The sequence below is a fragment of the Pteropus medius genome, unplaced genomic scaffold (assembly GCF_902729225.1).
Source record: "Pteropus medius unplaced genomic scaffold, Ma_sr-lr_union100, whole genome shotgun sequence".
Lineage (NCBI taxonomy): Eukaryota > Metazoa > Chordata > Mammalia > Chiroptera > Pteropodidae > Pteropus > Pteropus medius.
Genome location: NW_024349801.1, coordinates 25527128 through 25551956, shown reverse-complemented (window position 1 = coordinate 25551956; position 24829 = coordinate 25527128). Strand labels below are relative to the sequence as shown.

General features: G+C 33.0%; 1 protein-coding gene and 1 pseudogene across 7 annotated transcripts in view; one reads left to right on the top strand and one right to left on the bottom strand.

Moving 5' to 3' along the window:
* The window catches only part of CTDSPL2 (CTD small phosphatase like 2), a 75360-nt gene that overhangs the window by 23601 nt on the left and 26930 nt on the right, over positions 1 to 24829 (top strand). For 3 of the 7 annotated variants that reach the window (XM_039888269.1, XM_039888267.1, XM_039888268.1), the window contains exons 2-4: positions 2961 to 3170; positions 19473 to 19611; positions 20590 to 20739. In XM_039888269.1, coding sequence (XP_039744203.1) covers positions 2985 to 3170; positions 19473 to 19611; positions 20590 to 20739 — 475 coding nt within the window. In that variant the 5' untranslated portion in view covers positions 2961 to 2984. Of the gene's footprint in view, positions 1 to 2960; positions 3171 to 6460; positions 6500 to 19472; positions 19612 to 20589; positions 20740 to 24829 lie in introns of all 7 variants that reach the window. The other 4 variants (XM_039888264.1, XM_039888265.1, XM_039888266.1 and 1 more) reach the window with 3 other exon arrangements.
* On the bottom strand, positions 10913 to 16978 carry LOC120622782 (acyl-CoA-binding protein-like; annotated as a pseudogene).

The following is a 24829-nucleotide window of genomic DNA, read 5'->3' as shown; positions in this document are numbered from 1 at the left end:
TCTTGGCGAGTATTACTAAAGGTTTGTGAATTTCATTGATCTTTTCAAAGAACCAGCTTTTTTGGCTTCACTGATTTTTCCTTTTTTTAAATATCTATGTGGGTTATTTCTGCTTTTATAATTTTTTAAATTCTGTCTGCTTTAGATTTAGTTTTCTTTTTCTAGTTTCTTAAAGTAGAAGATTTTGTTATTGATTCGAGGTCTTATTTTAATACAAGCATTTACAGCTAGAAATTGCCCTCCAAGCACTGCTTTCAGGGCATCTGATAAGTTTTGGTATGTTATATATTTTTTTCCATTCATCTTGAAGTATTTTCTAATTTCCATTGTGATTTTTTTCTTTATACAATAGTTATTTAAGAGTTTGTTGTTTAATTTCTGCATGTTTGTTAAATTCTCAAATTTCCTTTTTTTGTAATTTCTAATTTCATTCCAGTGTGGTTGAAGACCATATATTTGTATGATTTCAATCCTTTTAAATTTATTGAGACTTGTTTTGTGTCCTAGCATGTAGTCTCTCCTAGAGGACTAGGAGAGTCCTGTGTAAAGTGAGAATATGTACTCTGCTGTTGTTGGATACAGTGTTCTATGTATTTCTCTTTAAGTCTAGAGAATTGTTCAGGTCTTCTATTTCTTTGTTGATTTTTGTCTCGTTCTATTTGTTATTGAAAGTGGGGGTATTTAAGTTTCCAGCTATTATTATTGAATTACCTATTTTCACTTTAATTTGACAGTTTTAACTCATGTATTTTGAGACTCTGTTGTTGGGTACATATATGTTTGTAATTTCTCTCTAAGTGCTACTTTTTTACATCCCAGAAATTTTGATGTGGTGTTTTGTTATTTTTCAGTTCAAAATATTTCGTATTTATTTTTGTGGTTTCTTTGTGACTATGATTTATTTATAAATATAGTTTTAAGTTTCCAGGCACTTGGTACTTTTATTTTTTTGTTTTGTTTTTGACTTATAATGTGGTGAGAGAACATACTTTGTAAGATTTTAGTCTTTGAAACTTACGGAGGCTTATTTTACAGCTTATGGGTTATCTTGGTAAACATTCCATGTGAGATTGAAAATATTTTCTTCATTTGTTGTGTGAATGGTCAGTTTTGAAAGTTTATGAGGGCTTGATGGCTCTATCCCTTTCAGACCTATTACGTACACATTTTACAACTCACTATTGGAATGGACATTTCAGCTTCCTTCTTTAAATATTCTTGTCTTGCTTTCTAGTGAATAATCACTGGTCATTTTTTTAGTTCAAAGGACTTTTCTCCTAATCTTTCCCAGAACTTTCTTCAGAGTGATCTAGCATATTATTTATATACTATGATATGTACATATACTTACCTCCTGCACTTTTTGATTCTCGTGGTAGAGATTGTTTTTATCCTTTTATTACCATTCTGGTAGCAGGTGACCAACAACTATTTAAATTTTTATGAGCTGAACCTCCTAAGACTGGATTACCTATATACATCTTTAGTCTTTTAAGACCTATTGTATATCGATATATTATTTCATAAAATTTTCTAGTTTCTAGAATCATTTAATCATTCTGGATTTAAGGTAGGTTCACCCTCAGATATTTTTGAAAAGACTTGAAAAAAAATTACAGAAATTGCTTAAAAATAACTTTTTTTTAAAACATTCTCCATGCATTTCCTAAGGAGTAGTGTATAGTAAATAGTTAAGTAAATGATAAATGCATTGAATGATAAATTTCTTTAGAAGTTAACATTGACTCTTTGGGAGAAAAGGCAATATTTATTTTATTTGGGGATAGCAACTTAAAACTGAGTACCATTTGGTGACAGAGAAAAATAATTCTTTGGATATTTTGGGATGACTCTGGTGAATCTCCTGAGTTTGGGGCTTTTGAGGGTTTTTTGTCATTAAAGTAGATACTCTACACTAGAGTAGTATAAAGTATATATGTAAAAAGAGAGATTTCTAACTTTTTTCCTGTGAATTCAGTTATGTTACATTAGTAAAGACAACTTCTTTAGCTTCCTAATTGGTCCAGGAATTTCTACACCTTTAGGAGTTGAAAGTGCTTAAATGGAGTTAGACTTTCTCTTAATGTACTTATTGTTATGAGTAGCTTAATTGTTCTCCACATTTTATAGCCTTTTCTAATTCCTTTTTCATTTTGAGCCTGAAGATGGTAAGATTAATGTATTGTTTATACAGGTGAGAAAAAACAATTGTGGCTATAGCTTAGCTATGGTTGAAGTAGGATTGGAATTTATATGTCTTAATTCTTTAGTGGTTTTGTATTCTGTTTCACAGATTCTAACTCAGGGCGTGTCTTAAATTACCTCTAAGTCTTGGGACAGTTTTGCCAGCCACTGATTTTTTCATCCATAAAATGAGAGAGTTCAAGTAAATTGCCTTATATTTTCTTTCTGATGTGAATTTAGTTTTTAAAGTATGTATGGTAAGATCAAATCCCTCAAAACGATCCAGCTTCTCATTAACACTTGTATGACTGTTGATTATTAGAATCGTGCTCATAGAATTGATTCATTTATTCACTGAGGGTTTTTTTTTTCCTATTACATTGTGAGCTCCAGAGGACATAAAACTTTCCCTCTCTTGTTTACTATTTGCTACATGCCCAGTGCCTTGAATGTGGTAAGTGCTCATTAAATAGCTGTTGAGTGAATGAATGATAATGTCAGCATGGGTGGAGACAGCATAGTGCTGTGGAAAGAGCATGCATACTCTTTGGTGTTCGATCATAGGATATCATATTTCAGAAGTTGTTGGGAAGGTTGCTTGGGATAACGTATACAAAAAAGTTCAAAGCACAGTGCCCTTCACTTCTTTTATTTCAGTCCCTTAGAGACCTGGACTTTTTTTTAACCAAGAGATTTTTTTTTTTATATAAGCTGGGAAAATATGGGTGTGCTGGATTTAATTTTAATAAATAACTCTCTTTATTTTTCTCTTTTAGTTTTACATGTGGCACCCATAAAAGATGAGGCTGAGAACAAGAAAAGCTTCTCAGCAATCACATCCAATCCAAACACAACGTACTGCCAGGGCAAAGAGGAAATATTCAGAGGTTGATGATAACCTGCCTTCAGGAGGAGAAAAACCACCGAAGAATGAAACCGGCTTGTTGTCTTCAATTAAAAAATTCATTAAAGGAAGCACACCCAAGGTAATGGTTTTACCTTGTATTTATTAAAATTGAAGTTTAGTTTTTTTCAAGCATGTAAAGATGAGAAATCTAATATTGCTTGAGCCTACTTTAAAGGGACTATGTCTACATTTTGATGTTATGTTAACATGCAAACATTTAATGGACATATTTTTTAGTCTACTTAACTTAGCCTTCTGTTTTTTTCAGCATAGTGTTATGGGAAATAAAAGAAAATTCTCTTTTACTTAAGCTGATTTACATGAATTATTTTTACTTACTTTTTTTCATTTCAAATAAGAGAAAATTTCTCATTAATATTATTAATACCTTGTCTAATTAGGGAGGTGACTTATCTATCTGAATTCAAACATTTGTACAGTGAAAATGTATTGTTTCATTAAAGAGAAAACAAAGTTATCAAAGAATGAATGGACGCTGACCAGGAGTCATATGCTCCAGATTCATACTCTGGACCAACTTGATTGATCTGAGGAGTCATTTACTCCTTTGAGCCTCAGGAAAACAGTATAATGGGACTAATACCAACTGCTTTGTCTGCCTCAGGGTTGTTTTCAGATTAGATGGCAAATGGGTGAGAAATCATTTTGAGAAATTTTAATGCACTCTGTAAATGGATAGTGGTATTAACATTCATCGTATATAGATTTTATCACTGTTTACTACTCTTGTATTTTTTGCGGGAACTATTACGACACATTTTTCATTGTAATGTAAGTTTCTCACTTCAATATGTAAATCACTGGCGACTTATTCATAGTGGTAGATTTTGCTGTCATATAACTAATAGCTTAGTTACTGTGAACCATTGGCCAAGATTTAGAAGTATTCTGTGTTTGTAGAGTTTTTATTTTGATGGTTTTATTTTGTTTTTCTAATAATATAAAATTTCTTTTGTGAATTTTAATTAGAATTTTTAAAAAGTGTCTTTGAGTTAATTTACATAAACCTAAAAGTATTCTAGTTATTATTGTATGACAAAGATCAGATTTCTTCCAAAACATGAATTCCTGAATCTATAAATTCCTAATGGGTTGTCATCAGCCTCTTGTTGATGGGAATGTTACTTTTTTCTCAGTTCATTCTCTGAACAGCTCTAAATGTTGTAAAGTTCTTCATCTTAATGAAACTATATCTACCCTTTACTTTCTTATATTTTCTTTTTCCACATGTGCAGATGTAAACCCTCAATCACTATCTAGGCTAAATATTTAAAGTTTTAATTATGTGACAGTATATGATACGGATCGCCATCTTCGTCACCGTTTTTTGTTGTTTATGAAAGGTAACAACCAGAAGTAGGTTTTTCCTGTGTCTTCTGACTTCTGTTCATATTTACTTTCTTTGATCTCGGCATTCTTCTGTTAATGTGGCATTATATGATATATTGTGTCATATCATTTTTTTTCCCTCTGTAGTAGTTAGATCTATCTTTGTTGGTCAGCAAATTTTTACCCATGTCAACTAAAATATTCAGGGTTTTTCTGTAGAATTTGCTGTTGGGTTTCTTGTCTTTTCCTTTTCTTTTTAAACCAACTTCTAGGAGTTTTTCATTAATAAAGATGTTAAACAGTATAGGGCGATTAAAAACCTGTTTGCAAATTAGTGTCTTATTAATTAATTAATATTTTGAGGCAGTTTTTTCTACAAATTCATTTAATTGTACTATCATTCCAGATTTTTTTATTCTATAAGATGGTTATGAAAATTAGTATGTGATTGCCTTACTGAAATCAAGGTAACCCTTTTTTCCCCCTAGTCTACTAACCCTATGTTAGAAGTAAATTAAAAAAGCCTAGCTTGTCATGTATTATTCTTAATGAGCTTATTCTTGAATCTAATTGTTACTTCCTTCTTATCTACATTGTCACTGCACCATCTTCTTGATAATCTAAAATTTTACTAAGTATAGATACAATGCTTATGTTCAGTATCTTAAAAACAGCATCATTGTCCTTTTTTAAATTTGGGTAGAGGTTGGCAGCTAAAGTTTATTGCATATTAGATGTTTTATATCCAGTATCTCCTTAATCTTTAAACCATCGTATAATATTTTATAGAAGAGAAAAACTGAGGCTTGGTGACTTTAGGTAACTTATACAGTGTCAATAATAAATCACAACAATTAGTTTTCTCAGGTAAAAAATAACAATAAATAAATAGGTAAATAATAACTAACAGTTATTGAGTGGTTACTATGCTCTGCCCTGTTGTCAGTGCTTTAAATGTAATAACTTCTTTAAGCCTTAGAAACCATATGAAGTGGGTGCTATCATTATATTCCAGATGAAGCTGAGGCACAGGGTGATTAAATAACTTGTGCAAGGTTACTAAGCTTTCAGTTGCAATACTGGAATTGAAATCCACGTACTGTTTTCAGAGCCTATACTCTTAACCACTATGCACTACTGCTTTAATGAGCGTCAGTGCTGGGATTTAAACCTAGGTACATTTGACTGTGATACCTGTGCTCTTTCTCTTGTACCATTTTGTTCCAGAGTAGCTAAATGTTGACTTTGTAGCATTTCCTATCTTCTGTAGGGATTGAATGGGATTGGAAATTATTCTTGATGAAAGTAAATAGGAGTTGAGTCTTCCAATTCTATCCACTTTGTCGTTTGTTTATAGTCTATTATCATCAGCTCAAAGCTCGAAACTTATTCTTTTTAGAGGAAGTTTTTCCCCCTAGTATTTTTTGCATATATCATTATCCTCCATCTTTAGTCTTTTTGACTGGATGGTAGACTACTTCTCTTATTTCCACAAGTGCCATTTCAAAACCAAGTTAGTTAGACAATTCCTTTTGTTGCCACTTTGGTTTCTTTGGAACTCTTCTTTTTTCTTTTGGACTTTTAAAGTTTATATAGCTAGGGCTGAACTCTTAGATAAGCTTTTTTGCTTTCTCTTTTGAGCTCTGCCCCTTCTAAGATATCTGACATTGTTTTCATGCCTGTCTCATGAGTCTGGCTGTTTGAAACTTGCTCTTCTTATATCAGCCTACTTTTTTTTCTCTTCTTTTACTATCATGATTGCTAGGACCAATGGCTACTGCTGTTCTTGTCATTTTACTATAACTGACAATCTGTATATATTGTCATTTTTATGTTACTAATAAGTTTTAGTCTGTGTTTTAGTCCTAACTGCATAAATTAGCCATGAGAGTATTTAGGTAATCTAAACATAGGTTGTTCATTTATGAATATAAAGGGTGTGTTTTAGTTAGCTAGGGCTGCCATAACAAAATACCACAAACTGGGTCGCTTAAATAATAGAAATTTATTTTCTCACAGTTCTGGAAGCTAGAAGTCCCAAGATCAAGATGTCAGCAGGTTGGTTTCTTCTGAGGCCTCTCTCCTTGATTTGCAGATGATCACCTTCTTGCTGTGTCCTCAGTTGCTCTACATTCTGTATGTTGTCTGTCTTAATCTCTTCTTGTAAGGACACCAGTTGTATTTGGATTAGAGCCCACACTTAGGACTCCATGTTAACATAATTACCTCTCTAAAGGCCCCATCTCCAAATATGGTTACATTCTGAGGTTCTGGGGGTTGGGGCTTTAAATGAATTTTGGAAGACACAGTTCAGCTCATAACAGGGTGAATGAAATCTCTGGCCTCTTTCAAATCCAGATTTTATGATTCAAAGATTTACCACTTCTCAAATTTTAGAATTATTAAATTGTCAGCAGAAGCTCTCAGGAATTGTTCACATGCAGCCACTCTGCTTTTAGCATAAGATTTCTGATATATATTTGAAGTGAAGGCCTCACAACTAAAATATGTTTGCTTTATACCAGAAATCTACACCTTTCTAGAGTTTTCTCATAATAAAACGATCTTTTTCTCTGTTCTTATCTAAATATTTTCACTAATGAAATAGTGAAATCCTTACCATCAGTGCTCTCAGATCTTTTAACTATGACCTGCAGACAGAAATACATTCATACATATGAAACAAAACTCACCATTAATATGCATGAGGTGCTATGATTTTTCTTTTTCAGCCTGTTTTTCTTTTTTAGCCTGTTTTTTTCTTATTCTCTTTTTAAAGGTGATTCTAATACTTTAAATTGATTTTATAATCCACTGATGGGTTGTACCCCTTAGTTTGAATAAATGTGATTAAATGAAAACTATTCTAACTCTTTAATCTTTGTATTACAAAACCTCATAGTTTTATTTGGGAATTTTCTTCCCTCCTACCAAAATAAAATTCCAGTTGTTCATGTAAATGTCTCTCCAGATGTGTTCTTTAGCAACTAGATTCATGAAATAGTTTACCCTTCAGACTGGCGGGATGAATTGAATGGAGGAAAAGATGGCTTGTTTGAATTCATTCATATTCACATTCTCTCCCTCCCTTTATATACACACACACACACACACACAAACCTACATGCATGCATTTATTCACATTTTTCTTTGCTTTGCTGCTGAACTATGTGTATCTAGCATCCACATCTTACTTTCTAAATACTCCTTCACTAAAAGGAACTAGGGCTTCTTGAAGAAATGTCCCATTCTAGGGTTTGAGTAGTAACAGAATATAACTTTCAGACATGAGACCTTAATAAATATATAAATAAATGAGTGAATGATTGAATGAGAGAAGAAAAAGTTCTTCCCCCTCTTCACCCTCCACCCCAGATATCCAGTTAGTCAACATTTATTAGAGACTTTCCATTCCACATTAGATTAATTTATATCTTGCTTGAAAGTCAAAGACTGTATGTATTGATCTGTTGAAATGTGTTCTGCTCCATTGATCTATATATCTTATCTTTATACCCATACTACACTGTTTAACTTTTATAGTGAGTCTTGAAATGGGATAATATAAGTCTTCCAACTTTGTTCTTTTTCAAATTTGTTTTACTATTTTAGATCCTTTATAGTTACACAGAACTTTGAGTTAACGTTTTATTTCTCAAAAAAAAAAGCCTACTAGGATTATAATAGAAATTGTATCGATTATGTAGATTATTTAGCAGAAATGGACATGTTAATATTGAGTCTGCCAATTCATGATCATGATATATATGTATATATATTTTTTGAGAACAAAATTTTACTCAAACTGTATCTTCGTAACAATGAAATACCAAAAGCTGGTCATTATAATAAAAAGAAGAGAGGAATTTGCTTCAGTTTTTTTTCTGAAAAATAGAAAATTATTATTGTCATACACTACCAACTCTGATTTATCTGTATTTGAATTATTCATTTTATGGATTATCTGAGGAAACTTTAAAATCATTTATTGGATTTTGCCTAATATTAGGTATGCATCTGGATTTCTTTTAAATTCAAGTAAATACATTCTCAAGGAATGCAAACAAAATTGAACATTTGCTTAAGTAAACATAATTAGGAAGATAAATTTATGCTTAGGAAATGTGCTCCAAAGCAAATTATTGGTTTCATCACTCAATTTTTACATATAACCAAAAAAAAAAGAGAAAAATCTGACTATATTGAAGTATTGGTATTTGAAAATAAGAACTTATACAATTTATATACAGAGACAACTAGATTATTTCGAACCCAAAGCACAGGGAACTTTAAATAAAGGCGTATAATGACATTTAGTACTTAAAAAGTAGTTTTTTTATCTTCAAAGTACTAAGGAAACAAGTACTCAAGAAAATTTCAGCCCTCTAATATTAATAATGCAGAGGACAAAACAACTTAAATTTAAAAGGTCCCCATTACTACAAAATGTATCTTAAGTATGATTTGCAAAGATGAAAGCGGTAGTTACAGCTAAGTTAGTAACATAACAGCTACCTATGAGCCCACGTCTTTTCTCAACTAACGTAAACACATATGTTTCATAATATATCTTACACATGGCATGAGTCACATCCTTTCAAATCCATATTTTGGATAATTTTTATCATCTGTATCATATGAATGGGCTATAATGCACAGTGAGTAGAGATGATCCTTTTATATTGTAATTCTTGATATATTCTCTATAAACCAAAAGCTGATCACAAACGTTACATTTAATGTAGGTGTATGTTCTTTAGGATACCTTAGCTCATTTTTACACTATGAGAAATTGGTGTGATTTACTTTGACCAATCTAAGATAGAAATATTATCTTAGTATTTAGTATGACTAATTACATCTTTTGTCAAAACTTGACCTTGAGTTTTGGGTGCTGGAAAATAAACTGTAAGACTGAAAACACTCCAAAATATATTGGCTGATATTGGTGTTTTTACAATACTTGCTTTTTCTTTACATTAACATAATACTTGTGAAAGTACCTATTCTTGACCAAGGGGGAAGAGGAGTGGTCTGAAGAATACCCAAATAAGGAAGCAGGAAGTTTCTTGTCATAAAAATTCCCGTTTTTAAAACTTTATAAGAATTTACTCCAAAATACATTGGTGTTTTAGTATAAAAATGCTGTTTCCCCCAATTTTTGAGTAAAATTTACAGGACAGGAAAATATAGCATTTTCATCCTGTAGGTTTAGTAGTCTGAGGGGAGCTTTACAATCCCTAGCTTGTAAACAGCATTAATTTATAGTTCTGACTATAGAGTTCTAACTGTTGATCTGCTTTCTATCATTCTAGATCATATTAATCTTTTCTAGAATTTCATATGATTGTAATTCATTGTGTCTTGCTTCCTTCACTCAGCATAGTTTTTGGGTTTATTTGTGTTACTGCATGTTTATCTGTAATTGAACTCTGTTTTATGAGTATACCAAATAGCATAATTTCTTTATCTATATGAATTGTGTGTGGTAGCTTTTTTGAGATATAATTCATATATCATAAAACTCATCCATTTAAGGTATAAATTCAGAAGCTTTTAGTATATGCATAGTTGTGCAACCAGTATCACAATCAGTATTAGACAGTTTACATCATCCCCCAAGGAAATTCCATATCCTTTAGCTATCACCTGTAAGTAAACTCCATGTCCCTAGCAACCACTAATCTACTGCCTGTCTCTATAGATTTGCCTATCCCAGACATTTTATATAAATGGAATCATATAGTATACAGTCTTTTATATAGTCTAGCTTCTTTCAATTAGAATATTTTCAGAGCATCCAGAATGCAGCATGTATCAGTACACTATTCCTTTTCATTGCCAAGTAATATTCCATTGTATGGATATGCCACATTTTGATTATCAGTTCATCAGTTAGTGGACATTTGGCTTATTTCCACATTTTGGCTATTATGAAAATAATGACCGCTGTGAACGTTCACATATAAGTTTTTATGTGGACATCTATTTTCGTTTCTCTTGAGTGTATATCTAGAAGTGGAATTGCTGGGTATTATGATAACTCTGTAGTTAGCTTTTTAAGGAGTTGCAGTTTTGCAGTCCCACCATAAAATGTGGAGGTTCCACTTTCTCTACATTCACATCTACACTTATTATAGTCTGTATTTTTAATTTTAACCATCCTGGTGTTTGTGAAATGGCAACTCATTGTGGTTTTGATAATACATTTCCCTAATGACTGATGACATTGAGCATCATTTCATGAACTCGTTGGCCAGTTGTATATCATCTTTGAAGAAATGTCTAAGTCCTTTGCCAATTTTTAAATTGGGTTATTTTTGTCTTTTTATTAAATCGTTAGAGTCCTTTATACATTTTAGATAGAAATACATTATTAGAGATATGATTTACACATATTTTCTTCCATTCTGTGGACCTCTTTGAAGCACAAAAGTTTTTAATTTTGATGAAGTCCAATTTGTTTGTTTATTTAAAGTAACAAATGCACTTTTAATTGACCTACAGATAAAAACTACTCAGCAAGGTCTGTAAGCATTTCGGCCCCTAATCTCTTCGTGCTGTACCCAGGACAGTATTGAGGAAGAGGTTTAACTGGTTATTTTCATTATTTCACTTCATCCACGGTATTGGAAAAACAAGGCATGATATCAGTTTAGATGAAATGTGTGGCTAGCAGCCTAATCCAGTCGCTATATTCCATATTTTTTCTTTAGTTCTTCTACTTTGTTGATGTAAGCTTTCGTGGAATCTTCCTTAGAAGTCCCTTTCAGCTCATTCCAGGTATCTCACTTGGCTTTGGCTTTGAGGTCCAACATCCCAGGCTGTTCTGTATTTATGTCACCCACAGTCGCTTGTTTGTAGCAGCATAGATGAGCAGCATCTCATCATCTGCTGGCTTGGTCTTGAGGTACTTAACATCCTCAGCAGCTTTGTCAAACTCAGCCTGAGTTTAGCCAAGTAACCATTGCCAAATTCAAGGTGGTGAAGATTTATCACTAGGTTTTCTTATAAGCATTTTATAGTTTTAGTTCTTACATTTAGCCTCTGTTCCTTTTTAATTAATTTTTATAGGTGTTGTCAGGTAAGGATCCAACATATGCTTTTGCATATTTATATCCATTGGTCCCAGCATTATTTGTTGAAAGACTCTTTAAATTTTAAGAAACTGCTCAGCTGTTTTCCAAAGTATTTGTACCATTTTACATTCTAACAATGTCTGACTTAAGTTCCAGTTGCCCACATCCTCACCAATATTTGGTATTGTCAGTCTTTTTAACTTTAGCCTTTCTACAGGGATAGGTAGTATCTCATTGTGTTTTTATTTTGCATTCTCTTGATGATGAATGTGGTTAAGTAATTTTTCATGTGCTTGTTAGCCATGTGTGGATCTTCTTTTGTGAACTATCAGTTCAGATTTTTTTTCCATTTGAGGGAGTGACTTTTTAACTTTTCTCTTGTGATTTCATTAGTAGTCTCTCTTGAGCAAGCGGTTCTGCAAGTTTTTGATCTTAGGATCCTTTACCTTCTTACAAATATTGGAAACCCTAAAGAACATTTGTTTATGTGGGTTGTATCTATCAGTATATCTCATTAGTTATTGAAAATTATGAATTTTGAAAATATTCATAATTACAATTATAAATATACTACACATTAATACAAATAACATTTCAAACATTTTCTAAAACAATTAGTGGGAGAGATGATATTATTTACAATTTTGTAAATTTCTCTTAATGGTGGTTTTTATAGAAGGTAGTCTGTTATCATTGAAGCATATAAAGAAAACCATACATGTATAGAAAAGGGAAGAGCATTTTAATTAATTGCAAATACTCTGTTGATACTAATCCAAAACTTGACTACTGGTGTAGTTTCTGGGTTCTTTTTCCAAGACTGAATTTGAAAGCTCTGCAATGATCTTTTCATTGGTCTGTCTTGCATTTGGATTAGGTCTTTTACCTATGTATCGTTTTGTAATATCATGCACTGGTTATTTGGAAAATATTCGTTCGCTGAGTTGTGCAAATCTTCCATATGTGTGTCTGCATAGAGAATTTTATTAATCAGTATTAAAAAATAACACTTGTGAATATCCCCACTGATATCAACAGAACAGTCTAAGTATTGGGAAGCTCTCGAGCTCATTCATGGTGTTGGGTTCAAGTTTTCTAAAATTCTGATTTTTGCTTGAAAGCTCAAATTTTGTTGATAATAAAATGTGTTGGTTTTTCTTAAAATGACAGGCTTGCTTTGTTCACTTTTCAGAAAAATACTACTTCAAGTAAAAATAGTTTTTCATTGGAAAAAGTAGTCTAATTCAGGTTACAACTGAAACACTCTCAAATGCTTTTTCTCAAGACAATTATGGAAGCACATGTTTGCAGCAGTTCTTTGTGTATCCTTCCCATCTCATACAGAAGGTTAACACACATTTAAGAGTTGAGATTTAATTAATTTTACAGCTTTATTAAGGACATTCTTAAGTAGTACCAGTTTTTCCCCCCTCCACTGCAAGTGAATGGCATTGAAAAATACAATAACTATTGAGTGTCTTGATTTGTGCTAAGGCGGTAATAGTTATATCTATCCTTGCTTTGCAAAATTAATGCAGATCTTAACACAAGTTATTCCAGGATAAACTGCGATGCAAAAAAATTATGTGCCCCTGTATTTGTTATACATTCGCAGTAAAGGTTTTTGGTGATTAAAGATCTTGATTACTTGATGCTAGTACCAGATAAAAACAGTCAAAACAGAAAGTTCAGCCACATCTGTAAGGCAGAAGTACAGTCTGCATACTAACTCATTTTTTGTATTTACAAATGTTTCATTGACATTTTATCTAGCAAGCTTTCAGCACTATCTACTGTGCAAGAGTTTATAAGTATCTCAGATATTATATACACTTTTTCTACTAATGCAATATAACTTGCTTTTTAAGATACTTCATTGGCTTTTTAATTTTTAGTTTGAAAAGTTGTAATGATTTTTGGCTTTTAAAGAAATAATTTTTGGCTTTTAGAGAACTCATTATGTGGTATATTTCTTTTTTAAAAATGCCAAATAATCTCAAATGGCATTGTAACTGAATTGGCACCATAATTCAAATATGTTCTATTACATAAGACACAATAAGACTGTGCGGTCAGAGGGAATATAGATTTATCACATTTTCATATGTAATTTGCAACTTCAGTTACTTTAGAGTAGATTTCTGTTTTTGTGAGTATGAGAATTCTGATATATCAGTTTCTTTTAATCAGTGCAACCATAGATGGAAATGACAAATCATCTAATTTCTCTTTTTTAATCCAATGACCTGTTATAAAGTTATAAATTTTTATTTTAAAATATTGCTAAATTCTAAAATAACTGTCTTTGATAAAATTTTATAAAACAAATTTAATATTACAAAGGAAAACAATAAGAGTACTCTTATTGTGTTTTTACATATATAGAAAAACTTTGAGACTTTAAGATAATTCCCTGGATCATAATGAGGCTGCGGAGATTAAAGCAGGTATAACTGTTGAAGGTAGCTAGTAAGAGCATAGTAAAAGTACTGAACACAAAGATCTTTTATATTTACTCCTATATTTGCTTTAGTGGTGTTCATTCCTTAGTGCAGATTTAAGATTCTATCTGGTATTTATTTTGTGCCTAAAGAACTTCATTTAGTGTTTCTTGTGTAGATCATCCGGAAATGAATTCTGTTGAGTTTTCAGTCTCAGAATGTCTTTAAAGTGAACATTTAAAGACTTTTTATATATCTATTACCAGTTTTTTAATAGTTTTATATCTAGATTCTGAGCCTGTAGTCATTACATAATATCTTTTAATCCTTATTTGTCTTAGTGTTGTACATATGGTTCTGCATGTCTTAGGTATATTTAATGCTTATCCTCAGTCCTCATGTCATTGTAGTCATTTTTATCGTCTGAAGCTCATATGCTAGTAGATGCCACAGAAGGCACTGCTGGGGACAATATTCTGAGTCCTTGCATGTTGCTAACAGTGCCCTTTATGCTTGAAAATCAGTTTTGCTACGTATTAAATCCTTGGCTCACATTTTCTCCTCTATTATTTTAAATATTATTCCATTTTCTTCTGGCATAAAAAGCATTGCTGTCAAAGTTTGATAATCTAATTTTTCCTTTATAAATAAATTGACTTTGCCTTGTTCTCCAAAGGAGTTTTTTCTTTAATTTTAATTTTAATTCTCTTAAGTTTAGGGTATATCTTAGCAATTGTTTTTCTAGGTTGACAGTTTTAGTTAAACAGTACTTTTCAACATGTAATTTCAAATCTTTTATTTGGGGAAATTTTTCTAATTGTTTTGTTGCCACACTTTTGCTTTGGTTTCCTTCAAAGACTCTTTTCTGTCTGTTGGATCTTCTTTGCCTGTCTTGTAATACTTGTCACATTTTGATGTCTTAAATTTTTTCCTATTTTACTTTCTCTTTCTCTTAAAGGCATAATCTATTGTTTCCTTGTTTTTATGGCCATTCTAGTTCAGTCTTTATTTCCGAAATAATTTTTTCTTTTAATTCTAATTATTTTGTTCTATCTCTTCATTTCTGAGTTTTTCTGACTCTGATGTATGTCTCATATCATTTTCTTGTCTTGCTTTGAAATAGAAGATTTTAATTTTGATGTATTTTCTATGCACGTTTTTCTGACATTTTCTTTATTTGTAGAGATGTTATTTTACTCCTTGTGTGTTTTATGATAATTTGTTTGTGATCTGACATCTATACTTTCTTGTTGCTCATTTTTTTTGAGATTAGTTTTTCTGAATTTTTAGAGGATTTTATAGTTCAGAGTCTTTTCTGATTAGTTGTGTTGTTCTTCTGTAATGTTCATAGATAACAGTGGTTGCTTTTTAGTTTTCCTGTCACTTTATGACTAGCTCATGTTTATCTGGAATTTTTCTTTATTTTGTCTTTTGCTTTTCTTGCTCAGTTTTGATTTTATTTCCAGCAGTTTCCCCTCCATGTGGGACCCTATCCTAGAAGAGAGCTATAGTTGGTCAATTTTAAGTCTTTAAAGCTAAACTATTTATCTTTCACTCTCCTCATGGACCCCTTTGCTATAGGATTGGCATCAACTTCTCCTCTTTTCATCTGCTGTTATCAAATTAGCCTGCCCTTCTTTTCCTTGAGATCTGCCTGTTAGCTCTTTTGGACTTCTCCTGTTTGCGGATGTGTCATACACCTTGTTGCATCCTTTTGCTTTCTGCACTGGAGCATGTGGGCACTCAGGTGTTGTGGCTTTTGGTTTGTCTTCATCAGTTTGAAGTTTGGGGGAGATATCTTGTCTCCTGGTTTTAAATTTGCAGTCTCCCCTTAAAAACTGGATCTCAAGGTGGGTCGTCTCCTCCCACACGCTTGCGGCGCACCCCCGGGGCCTGGCGCACCCAGGGTATGGGCTGTGGCTCCACTGGGGCTCGAACCCAGGACCTTCTGTGTGTAAAGTGGACGTGGTAACCACGAGGCTATGGTTTCCCCTTCTGTTCTCTGTATTTCCTTTGGGATTTGGACATTTAAAAACACTACCTTCCCAAGATTTTCCTCTTAGACAACTTTGAAAAATACAAATTCCAGAGGATATATTATAGGATTATTACATTTATTAAAACAACCTGCACAGTAATGTAGAAATCTTGTTTCTCTTAGTTCTTTTTTAAATAATCATACTTTATCTAAAAATGTCCCCAAAATATATAGTTGAATATTCAAAACACATTGGGTGGCGAATTGTCTTTCAGAATTGGACCATGATTAAACATTTGAATGCATTATTCTGAAGAATAGGATTTTATTAACAATGACTACAGAATCTTAACCTTGATCTTAGTAGCTTCTGCTTCTTCCTCTTCAGAGATGTAAACTAGAGTATTTGAATGTGTTCTCACTTGACCATAGTATAGTTTGTTCTATAATATGTTGTATGTCCATGATATCAATTAGCTTATACCCTATTGGTAAATAGGAGAATAGTGTTGCACAGGGGTGGTGTGTTGATTTACATGTGATTTTTCTTAAGCTGGACAGGGGTTCCCTGAATAATGGGAGTTAAATTTTATACTTCATAAGGAAAGTTTAAAATTTTGAGTTCAAATCCTACAGAGGCAAAAGCTCTCCCAACCCTGCCCCCCGCCTCCCACGCAAGACTTTAAAATTTAAAGTGATAACCTGCAGTGGGAGTGCCTCCTCAAAGAAGTATAGCCTGGTCTAGCAGGGGCTCTTCTCATGTGGCAGTTTGCATTTCCTTTTGTGTCCATCTTAGCAAACCCTACTGGCTTAAAGCTTCATTTATCAACTCCCATAAGCCTTTGTTGCTACTTTTCTTTTTTTAATACTTTTTATTAAGCCCTGAGGTAGCATTTCAGCTGCTCTTAGCTGCTTGACTGGGATGTCCAAGTTATCTTTGGGGATCCCAGTCATTTGTTTTTGTTTGTACTGTGGTTAGAGTTACAGGGACATTGACTGAACTGCTCCAGTGTACCCTTTTCTACCCTACTGGACCCATTTTGCCCCCATAAACTTTTCTGTTTTTAGAATGCAAGGTTTTCAGAAGTATATGTATTTATGTTATAGCAGATGTGCTGAGTCTTCCTTAGGAGGATGCTGGACCTTAGTGTAGTTGAGGCTTTGTGGCATTATTTCTTTTCTTGAGGACTTTATAAAGAGACACACACCCCTATATTTTCTGATAATGGAGATCCCATGTTTGAAATATGAGGCTTCCTGTCATTTTAAAATACAGAGGAACGATAAAGAGTATAAATCTGAGGAATTTTTTTTATAGATCACTGAGGCATTACTTCGTGCTATACAGTAGTTCCCTCTTATCCACTTTCTGAGACCCCCAGTAGATACCTGAAACTGAACTGTATATATACTATGATTTTTTCTGTACATATATATCTATGATAAAGTTAATTTATAAATTAAGCACAGTAAGAGATAAAAAACTAACAATAAAATAGAACAATTATAACTGTAGTGTAATAATTATACAGTTACATATGAACATCATCTTTTTCTCAAAATATTGTACTGTACTTACCCATCTTGTAATGATGTGAGATAATACATTTCCTGTGTGGTAAAATGAAGTGAGATAAATGACATTGGCATTGTGACGTAGTGGTAGGCTACTGTAAGGGTTACTTGAACACAAGCACAATAGTCATCATAACTGTTATAGCTACTAAGTGACTAACAGATGGGCAGGTATACAGCATAGATACACTAGACAAAGGGATGATTCACATCCTGGTAGGGGTGGAACCACATGGTGTGAGATTTCACCATTACTGAGAATGGCATACATTTTAAAACTTAAGAATTTATTATTTCTGGAATTTTTCATTTAATATTTTGGACCATGGATGAGTGAAACCACGGGGCAGGGGGACATATCGTTTTGATGAAACTACGTAAAATTAGAGAAACTGCTGCATAAAAGTAAAATTTTGCACTGAATTATATTTGCAGTATTATCTTTTTTCTGTTTTGATCCAAATAGGGAATTAAAAGTTTGGCCACTTAAAAAACCAGGGTTTGTTTCAGAAGTAATAAAACGATATTCAACCTCTAGAAAACGTATAATAGTATGTCATTCGATGGTGTAAAACCATCGAATGCAAAAAAAGTACACATTATTCCTGTTGAATAAGAATGTTGGTTATCTATATACATTATGTATATAGATTTTAAAATACAGTTATCAAAAGATTTCAGGTGCTCTTATTAAAATAAAGAATTATAGGCCAATATTACAGTAAATGTAAGAAAATTGTTTATGTAAATGACTCTAGAAAAAAATTTAGAAATGAGAAAAATCAGGTAGTTTCTTGGAGTATACTGTCTTAGTCATTAATATTGTAAAACTAGTATAAATTGGTCATAAGTGGATTTGCCCATATAAAGAAATGAATGGTAGAGAGCTTTATTAAGGAGTTTAAAGAACTGAGGTTGGCATTGGGGGGTTGTGGCAGTGGCAGGCATAATTACTTTTTGTCATTTTTGGTAATTTGTGATATGCCAGCAAATTCTAGTAAGGTTCTTGCTCTTAACTGTGAGTGCTCGTGAAACAACTTCTGTTTTTTCAGGCAATTCTAGGAATAAGGGAAGATTGCTGAAAATTCAGAGCACATGTACAATTCAGTATTTTAATAGCATGGAAATTTAATGGACCCTGGGGAAAGGATTTGAATTGTGAGGATGCTATAATTATTTTTGCGTATCGTAATTGCATTAATAAATACTCTCATGACACTCACATTTTTCTTGTATTTTTCTACCAATGTTAGATATTCTATTTGGTTTCTCCTGGTTTTGAAAAACGGGAAAGTATATCATACTACATTTTATCCTTTTTTGAGATGTAATTGACATACATTGTATTAGTTTTAGGCACAATGTAATGATTGATATTTGTATATGTTGTGAAATGATCACCACAGTAAACCTAGTTAACATTCATCACCATACATAATTCCAGAGTTTTTTGTTTTTCTTGTGATGAGAACTATCTTAGCAACCTTCAAACATGCAATATGGTGTTATTAACTATAGTCACCATGCTGTTTATTACATCTCCATGACTTGCTTATTTTATTTCTGGAGTTTTGTACCTTTGATTTCCTTCACCCATTTTCTCCCACCCTCTTCTCCCACCTGTGGCAACCACCATTCTGTTCTGTTTTGTTTTTGTTTGTTTTTTAAATTTTATATTTCACATATAAGTGAGATCATATGGTATTTATCTTTCTCTCACTGATTTTTTTCACTAAGTATACTGCCCTCCAAGTCATCCATGTCACAAATGGCAATATACCACATTTTCTTTATCCGTTCATCAATCAATGGACACTTAGGTTGTTTCCATATGTTAGCTATTGTAAAGCTGCAATTTAGCATGGTGGGGGTGCAAATCATATTTTATTTTAAAAGTTTAACCTGTAAGGCAGAATAGAATGACTGCTCAATGCATGTTTTTCCTTTTATATCTTAAGGAAGAGAGAGAAAATCCTTCGAAACGGAGTAGACTTGAACGCGATATAGATAATAATCTGATCACATCAACACCAAGAGCGGGAGAAAAACCTAATAAACAGATATCTCGAGTAAGACGGAAAAGTCAAGTAAATGGAGGTTTGTTAATATTTAGATACTGTTTTATTAGGTATAAGCAGAGATTTCACCTGACATGTTTCTTTTCTGTTTTTAAAAATCTACTTTGAGCAATTTCTGCTTTTTTTGCAATCTTTGTGTTAAATACTAGCAGCATGAAGTAAAATAAAAATTTACCTTAATATAAGTCTACTTTTTTGAATTAAAATGACAAAGGCGGAGCAACTAGCTTTATATTATTTAACATGGAAATGCATATAAAGCAACATTTTTGACTTATAATAAACTTAATTCTTAAAGTAATGATAGATGTGACTTAAGTTGTACATGTACAGATTTGAAATATGTACTTAATAAGAATTTGTTCCTGGATCACGGAATTTCAGAGTTCAAGGGGCTTGGATCACTCAACCCAGTTGTTCTCAACTGGGGTGGTTTTGTTCTCCAGGGGACATTTATCAATGTTTGGAGACCTTTTGGTTTTCACAACCTGTTGAGGGGTTGCTACTCATATCTAGCAGTACAGGTCAGGGATTCTGCTAAGCATCCTACAGTGCACAGGCCATCTTCCCACAGCAAAACTTCAGTTTTCCCTCAGTATCTGCAGTGGATTGGTTCCAGGACTGCTGTAGATTCCCAACCCTGGATTGAAAATACTGTTTTTAGTATAATAGTATATAGTGTTGAATTCATGGATGTGAAACTTGGGGTACAGAGAGCCAACTGTATTTATGAAAAAAAAAACATGTTTAAGGGTCAACTGTACTTTGAAAAACTCAGTGAATTTTAGTGTTTATAAAGAATTATAAGTAAATTTTTTATAAAGATTATTTGATCTACAAGTGATATACCACAATTTCTTTAATAAACTTTCCTAACAATATTAATTAGTTCTCATGAAGTATTTTGAAGGGAAAAGTTATTTTTACAATGAATGGTTTAGAACACATTTCTGAAAGTTATGTTTTCTAGATTGTACCTTTTTTCTTTCTTTCTTAGAAGCTGGTAGTTATGAAATGACAAATCAACATGTAAAACAAAATGGTAAATTAGAAGATAATCCTTCCTCTGGCAGTCCTCCGAGGACTACATTGTTGGGGACCATATTTTCTCCTGTCTTCAACTTTTTTTCACCAGCAAATAAAAATGGTATGTATAAACCATTAACATAATTTAGGTTAAAAAAAATTATTGGTTTTTCTAGTTTTTTATAAGCTCTATTTGATTTTAGTGGCATATTTTGCCAGCATCTTATGTTTGTTTTTAGCCTCATTAAAAATAGATTTCCTATAAGGCATTTTTTTTAGTGACTGAAATAAATACAGGATATGTTTAATTCTGTTGAAATGCATTAACTCTGCGTTTACTATCTGAAAAGCTAGATGATCCACTTTGGGCTGGAGTTTTATTTTTTCTGTATTGGATTGACTTTGTAATCCTTAGAGTGTGTACAGGAGAGAGTCCAGAAGCATTTTCAGTATTCTAGATCAATAAAGTGGAACTTGTTGAATATTTTAAGTGAAACTAGGTCATTTTTGGTAACACAGTTTTTATTACCATTTGCTTGATCCCCCCCTCCCACCCCTAGGGATCTTCAGTTTAGACAAATAGTAAAACTACCCTAATTAAAATGAATCTGCCATGTTGTATGATACAGTATTGAGCACATGAAAAATAGCCATTAAATGCTTGTTGCCTGGTTATTTAAATTATAATTTGAATTATATTTCTGGATGATGATACAATTTTTAAGAGGCAGAATTGTGCACTGTAAAATCAAGATGCCCTGGGGGCAAAAATAATGCATAGTAACACATTAATTTGACCATGAAGTCATGGAGTGGAAACAAAACAAAAAACAAAGCTACCTTTAACTTTGTTTAACCCAGTATATCCTAGACATATTTGACCAAAACCCAATTCTGTGGAACATCTACTAACATCTTGTAGAACTAGTGCCCCATAGAACATCTTTGGAAGTAAATACTGACTGATGTCGTGGAAAAGGAATGAGTTTTGGAGTTACACTTGTTTTAAAATTCCAACTCTGCTACTCTTTATCCATGTTACTTTGGACCGGTTCTTTAAATTCTTGTGCCTCTTATTAATCTGTGAGAGAAAATATATTTAAATATGAAGGATGACTTGAAGATTTCAATTCATTCAACAAATGTTGAGCATCTACTGTGTTAGTGACTGGAGATTCGGAGATGATTAATACGTGGTCCCTGCCCTCAAGAAGCTTCCTTTTTACAGGAGGGAGAAATACATGTAAATAAATATAATAAATTTTTATAAGTGCATTGATAAAGGTGTGGGGCAGTGGAGTACTCAAAAAATGGAGTGTTTCTATATTCTGAATAGCTTCTCACAAAAGGCTTCATAGAAAAGCTGAACTTTGAAAAGTGGTAAAGGACATTTCAGGTAGGTGCAGCATGAGCAACAGCATAGTGTATTTGAGAAACTGGAATTAGTCACAGATGGAGCATTTGATTTGAGGAGTGCACGGGAAAAGATAAGAGGAGAATTATTAGAATTTAAATTATAGAATTAACATGGTATGGTATTCGAACTTTCTTAGTCAGTGGGAGATGATTGCAAGGTGAATAATAAGAAGAGATTTGTGTTTTCTAGAGATCTCTTTAGCAGTAGTGTGTAGGCTAAGTTCTAAGGAGGCTGGGTGTAGGGAGAACAGTTTCTGGACTTGTAGTCTATTTAAGACTTCATGTGACCTTAATTGTGATATTAGAAGAGAGAAGAAAGGTTAGAGATATAGAACGGACAAATTTTGGGCAAAAATTGTAGGTAAAAGATTAAGATGATACAAAGTTAGATTTTAAAGAGAGAGGAGTAAGTTCCCTGGGAGAGAGATGATTGAATTTAATTTGGCCCATGCTGAGTTTGAGATGCCGTGAAACAACTCAGTAAAAATGTCTAGTAGCAATTTATCATTCTTCTGTGGAGCTTAGAAATCTGAGTTTAAGTAGTAGACCATGGTATTATCAGCTTATAGGTATTAGTTGAACCAGTGGAGTAAACTGTCTATTTGGTTCAGCAAACTAAAACCCAAATCTTGGCAAATATTTAAGGACTGGACAAAGTAAAAGAAGTAAGCAAAGGACACATGGAGGAAGCCAGGAGAGTCTGTGTCATAGAAGCCAAAAGGAGAGAGGTTATCAAAACCCAGGGTCAAATAGTTGTCAAGATAGAAGAGGAAAAGGAAATGAGCATTAAAAGACACACTGAAACTGGCAATTAAAAGGTCATTGGTTCCTTTTGCCAGAACATTTTCAAAGTGGTGGAGTTGGTAGCTTAACATCCTTGGGTTAAGAGTAAAATGGAGAGTAAGAAAGGAAGCAGCAAGTGTTGATTACTGTTATAAGGAACATGCATATGAAAGAAACTAGAGAACTCACAAAGTCTCTCAAGGGATGTTTGTATTTGTGAGGGGTAGGCATATTTTTAAGTCTTAGGAAAAGGTCTAATAGGAAGAGATTGAACATAGAGGAAAAAGAATAACTAATAAAGTTTCTGGAGTTTCCTGGCAGAGATGGGATCAGAAGAACAAGTAGGATTGGAATTGAAACAGGGAGAAAAAAAAACATTTTTCTCCGTGCTGGAGGAAAGAAGCTATGAAGATATGTGCAGAAATTGTAACCGTCAAACGTGTTTGCATAGAAATTCATGTTTGATAGTTACAATTTTTTATATGAAGGAGATGGTGTATTTGCTGAGATAGTTCTGGTGGCAAGGATTGAAGAGAATGGTAAAGGTTTAGAATGTTTGCCGTTGGGTGGGTATAAGTAAAAGAAGCTTATATGCACATGCACACACGAAATATAGCATACTGAGCAGCATGCTATAGGCCTAAGATTAGAGGGTTTTATTTGGAGTATGACCAGTCTTTATAATTGTACCATTTCCGTGTGAGAGAAGCCCATAAGTTAGATTGATTCAATGGAGATGTCTATGATAGATGACAGTGGAAAGACAAGGGAGCAAGGACACACTGAGACTGCTGGCTTCAGAAAGGAGTAAGAGATATATAATGAAGTCTGTGGAGAAGAAGCTGTTGAGAGATGTGTTTGGAATAAAAGAGACTGGCCTTTATCAAATGTGTGAAGATCTCATGTAATAGGAGTATGAGATAATTAGAAGATTAAGAGGTTGTGGTAGGGAATTAATGTATTTGAATTTTAAATTTCAGAGGTGAACAGTTTCTTAGCGTTAATGTCCAGGTTATGGCCATGATGTTTACTGCTAAAGAGCAGTATGAATGAAAATGGAGCTAAAGAGGGTAAGACCTTTGAGAATTAGTCATTGGATGAGCCATAGATATCATCTGTAAGAACAACTAGACAGGCATTTAATACAGCAGAAAATTGGTAGTTAGGTGTTAAATTCCTGTGTGATTAAGAGAGGATTCTGGCAATAGATGGGAGATGACAGCAGTGGGGCTAAGTGAAGAATCATAGCCAGTTGACATCAATCCCAAAGGAGCCAGCGTTTTTGGACATTAGTGGAAAACCAGTGATCTGGTGGCAGCAATGGAGATACATGAATTCTGATTCAGTTAGTACGTTGAGTATGGGAGGATAAAGAGCTTTAAGGGAAGGGGTGATATCTTTTTTTGAAAAGAGGTTAAATTTAAAGGAATGAGGGAGGAGGAATATTTTGTGAGGAAGTTGAGAGAATTAGAGGTTGATTTTGTTGTTGAAAATGACTTGTAGGATTCTATAAAGAAATGGAAAGAGGAGGGGTCATGCCATAGTGGAAGGAGAATTGGGCAGCAGTATCTTCTAGGTGATGGCTGAGTAAATGAGGAAACTAAATTCAAGTCAGTCTTTATTAAGATGGAATCTTGTTGAGAAATTGTCCTTCTCTGAATAAAAGGGTCCTCATAGTTAGAGGAACAGTTAGTTCATTCTTGGATAACTGCCTCTAGTTTAAAAACTAAAACTATCTATAATGGCTAGGATGCTTAGTAGTGAAAAGATCAGGAGCTGTTTGAGGATAATGAATACATATATGTAATGCCTAGACATAGTAAGCACTTGGTAAATGATATCTGCTATAATGTACAGAAGTTCTGTATTATATACTTCAGAGTTGCTAAGAATAGATCTTAAATGTTCTAACCACAAAAAAGGAAATGATAATTATGTTGTGGGATAGAGATATTAGCTAATGCTAGGTCAGCAATCATATTGTACTATATAAATGTATTAAATCAATATGA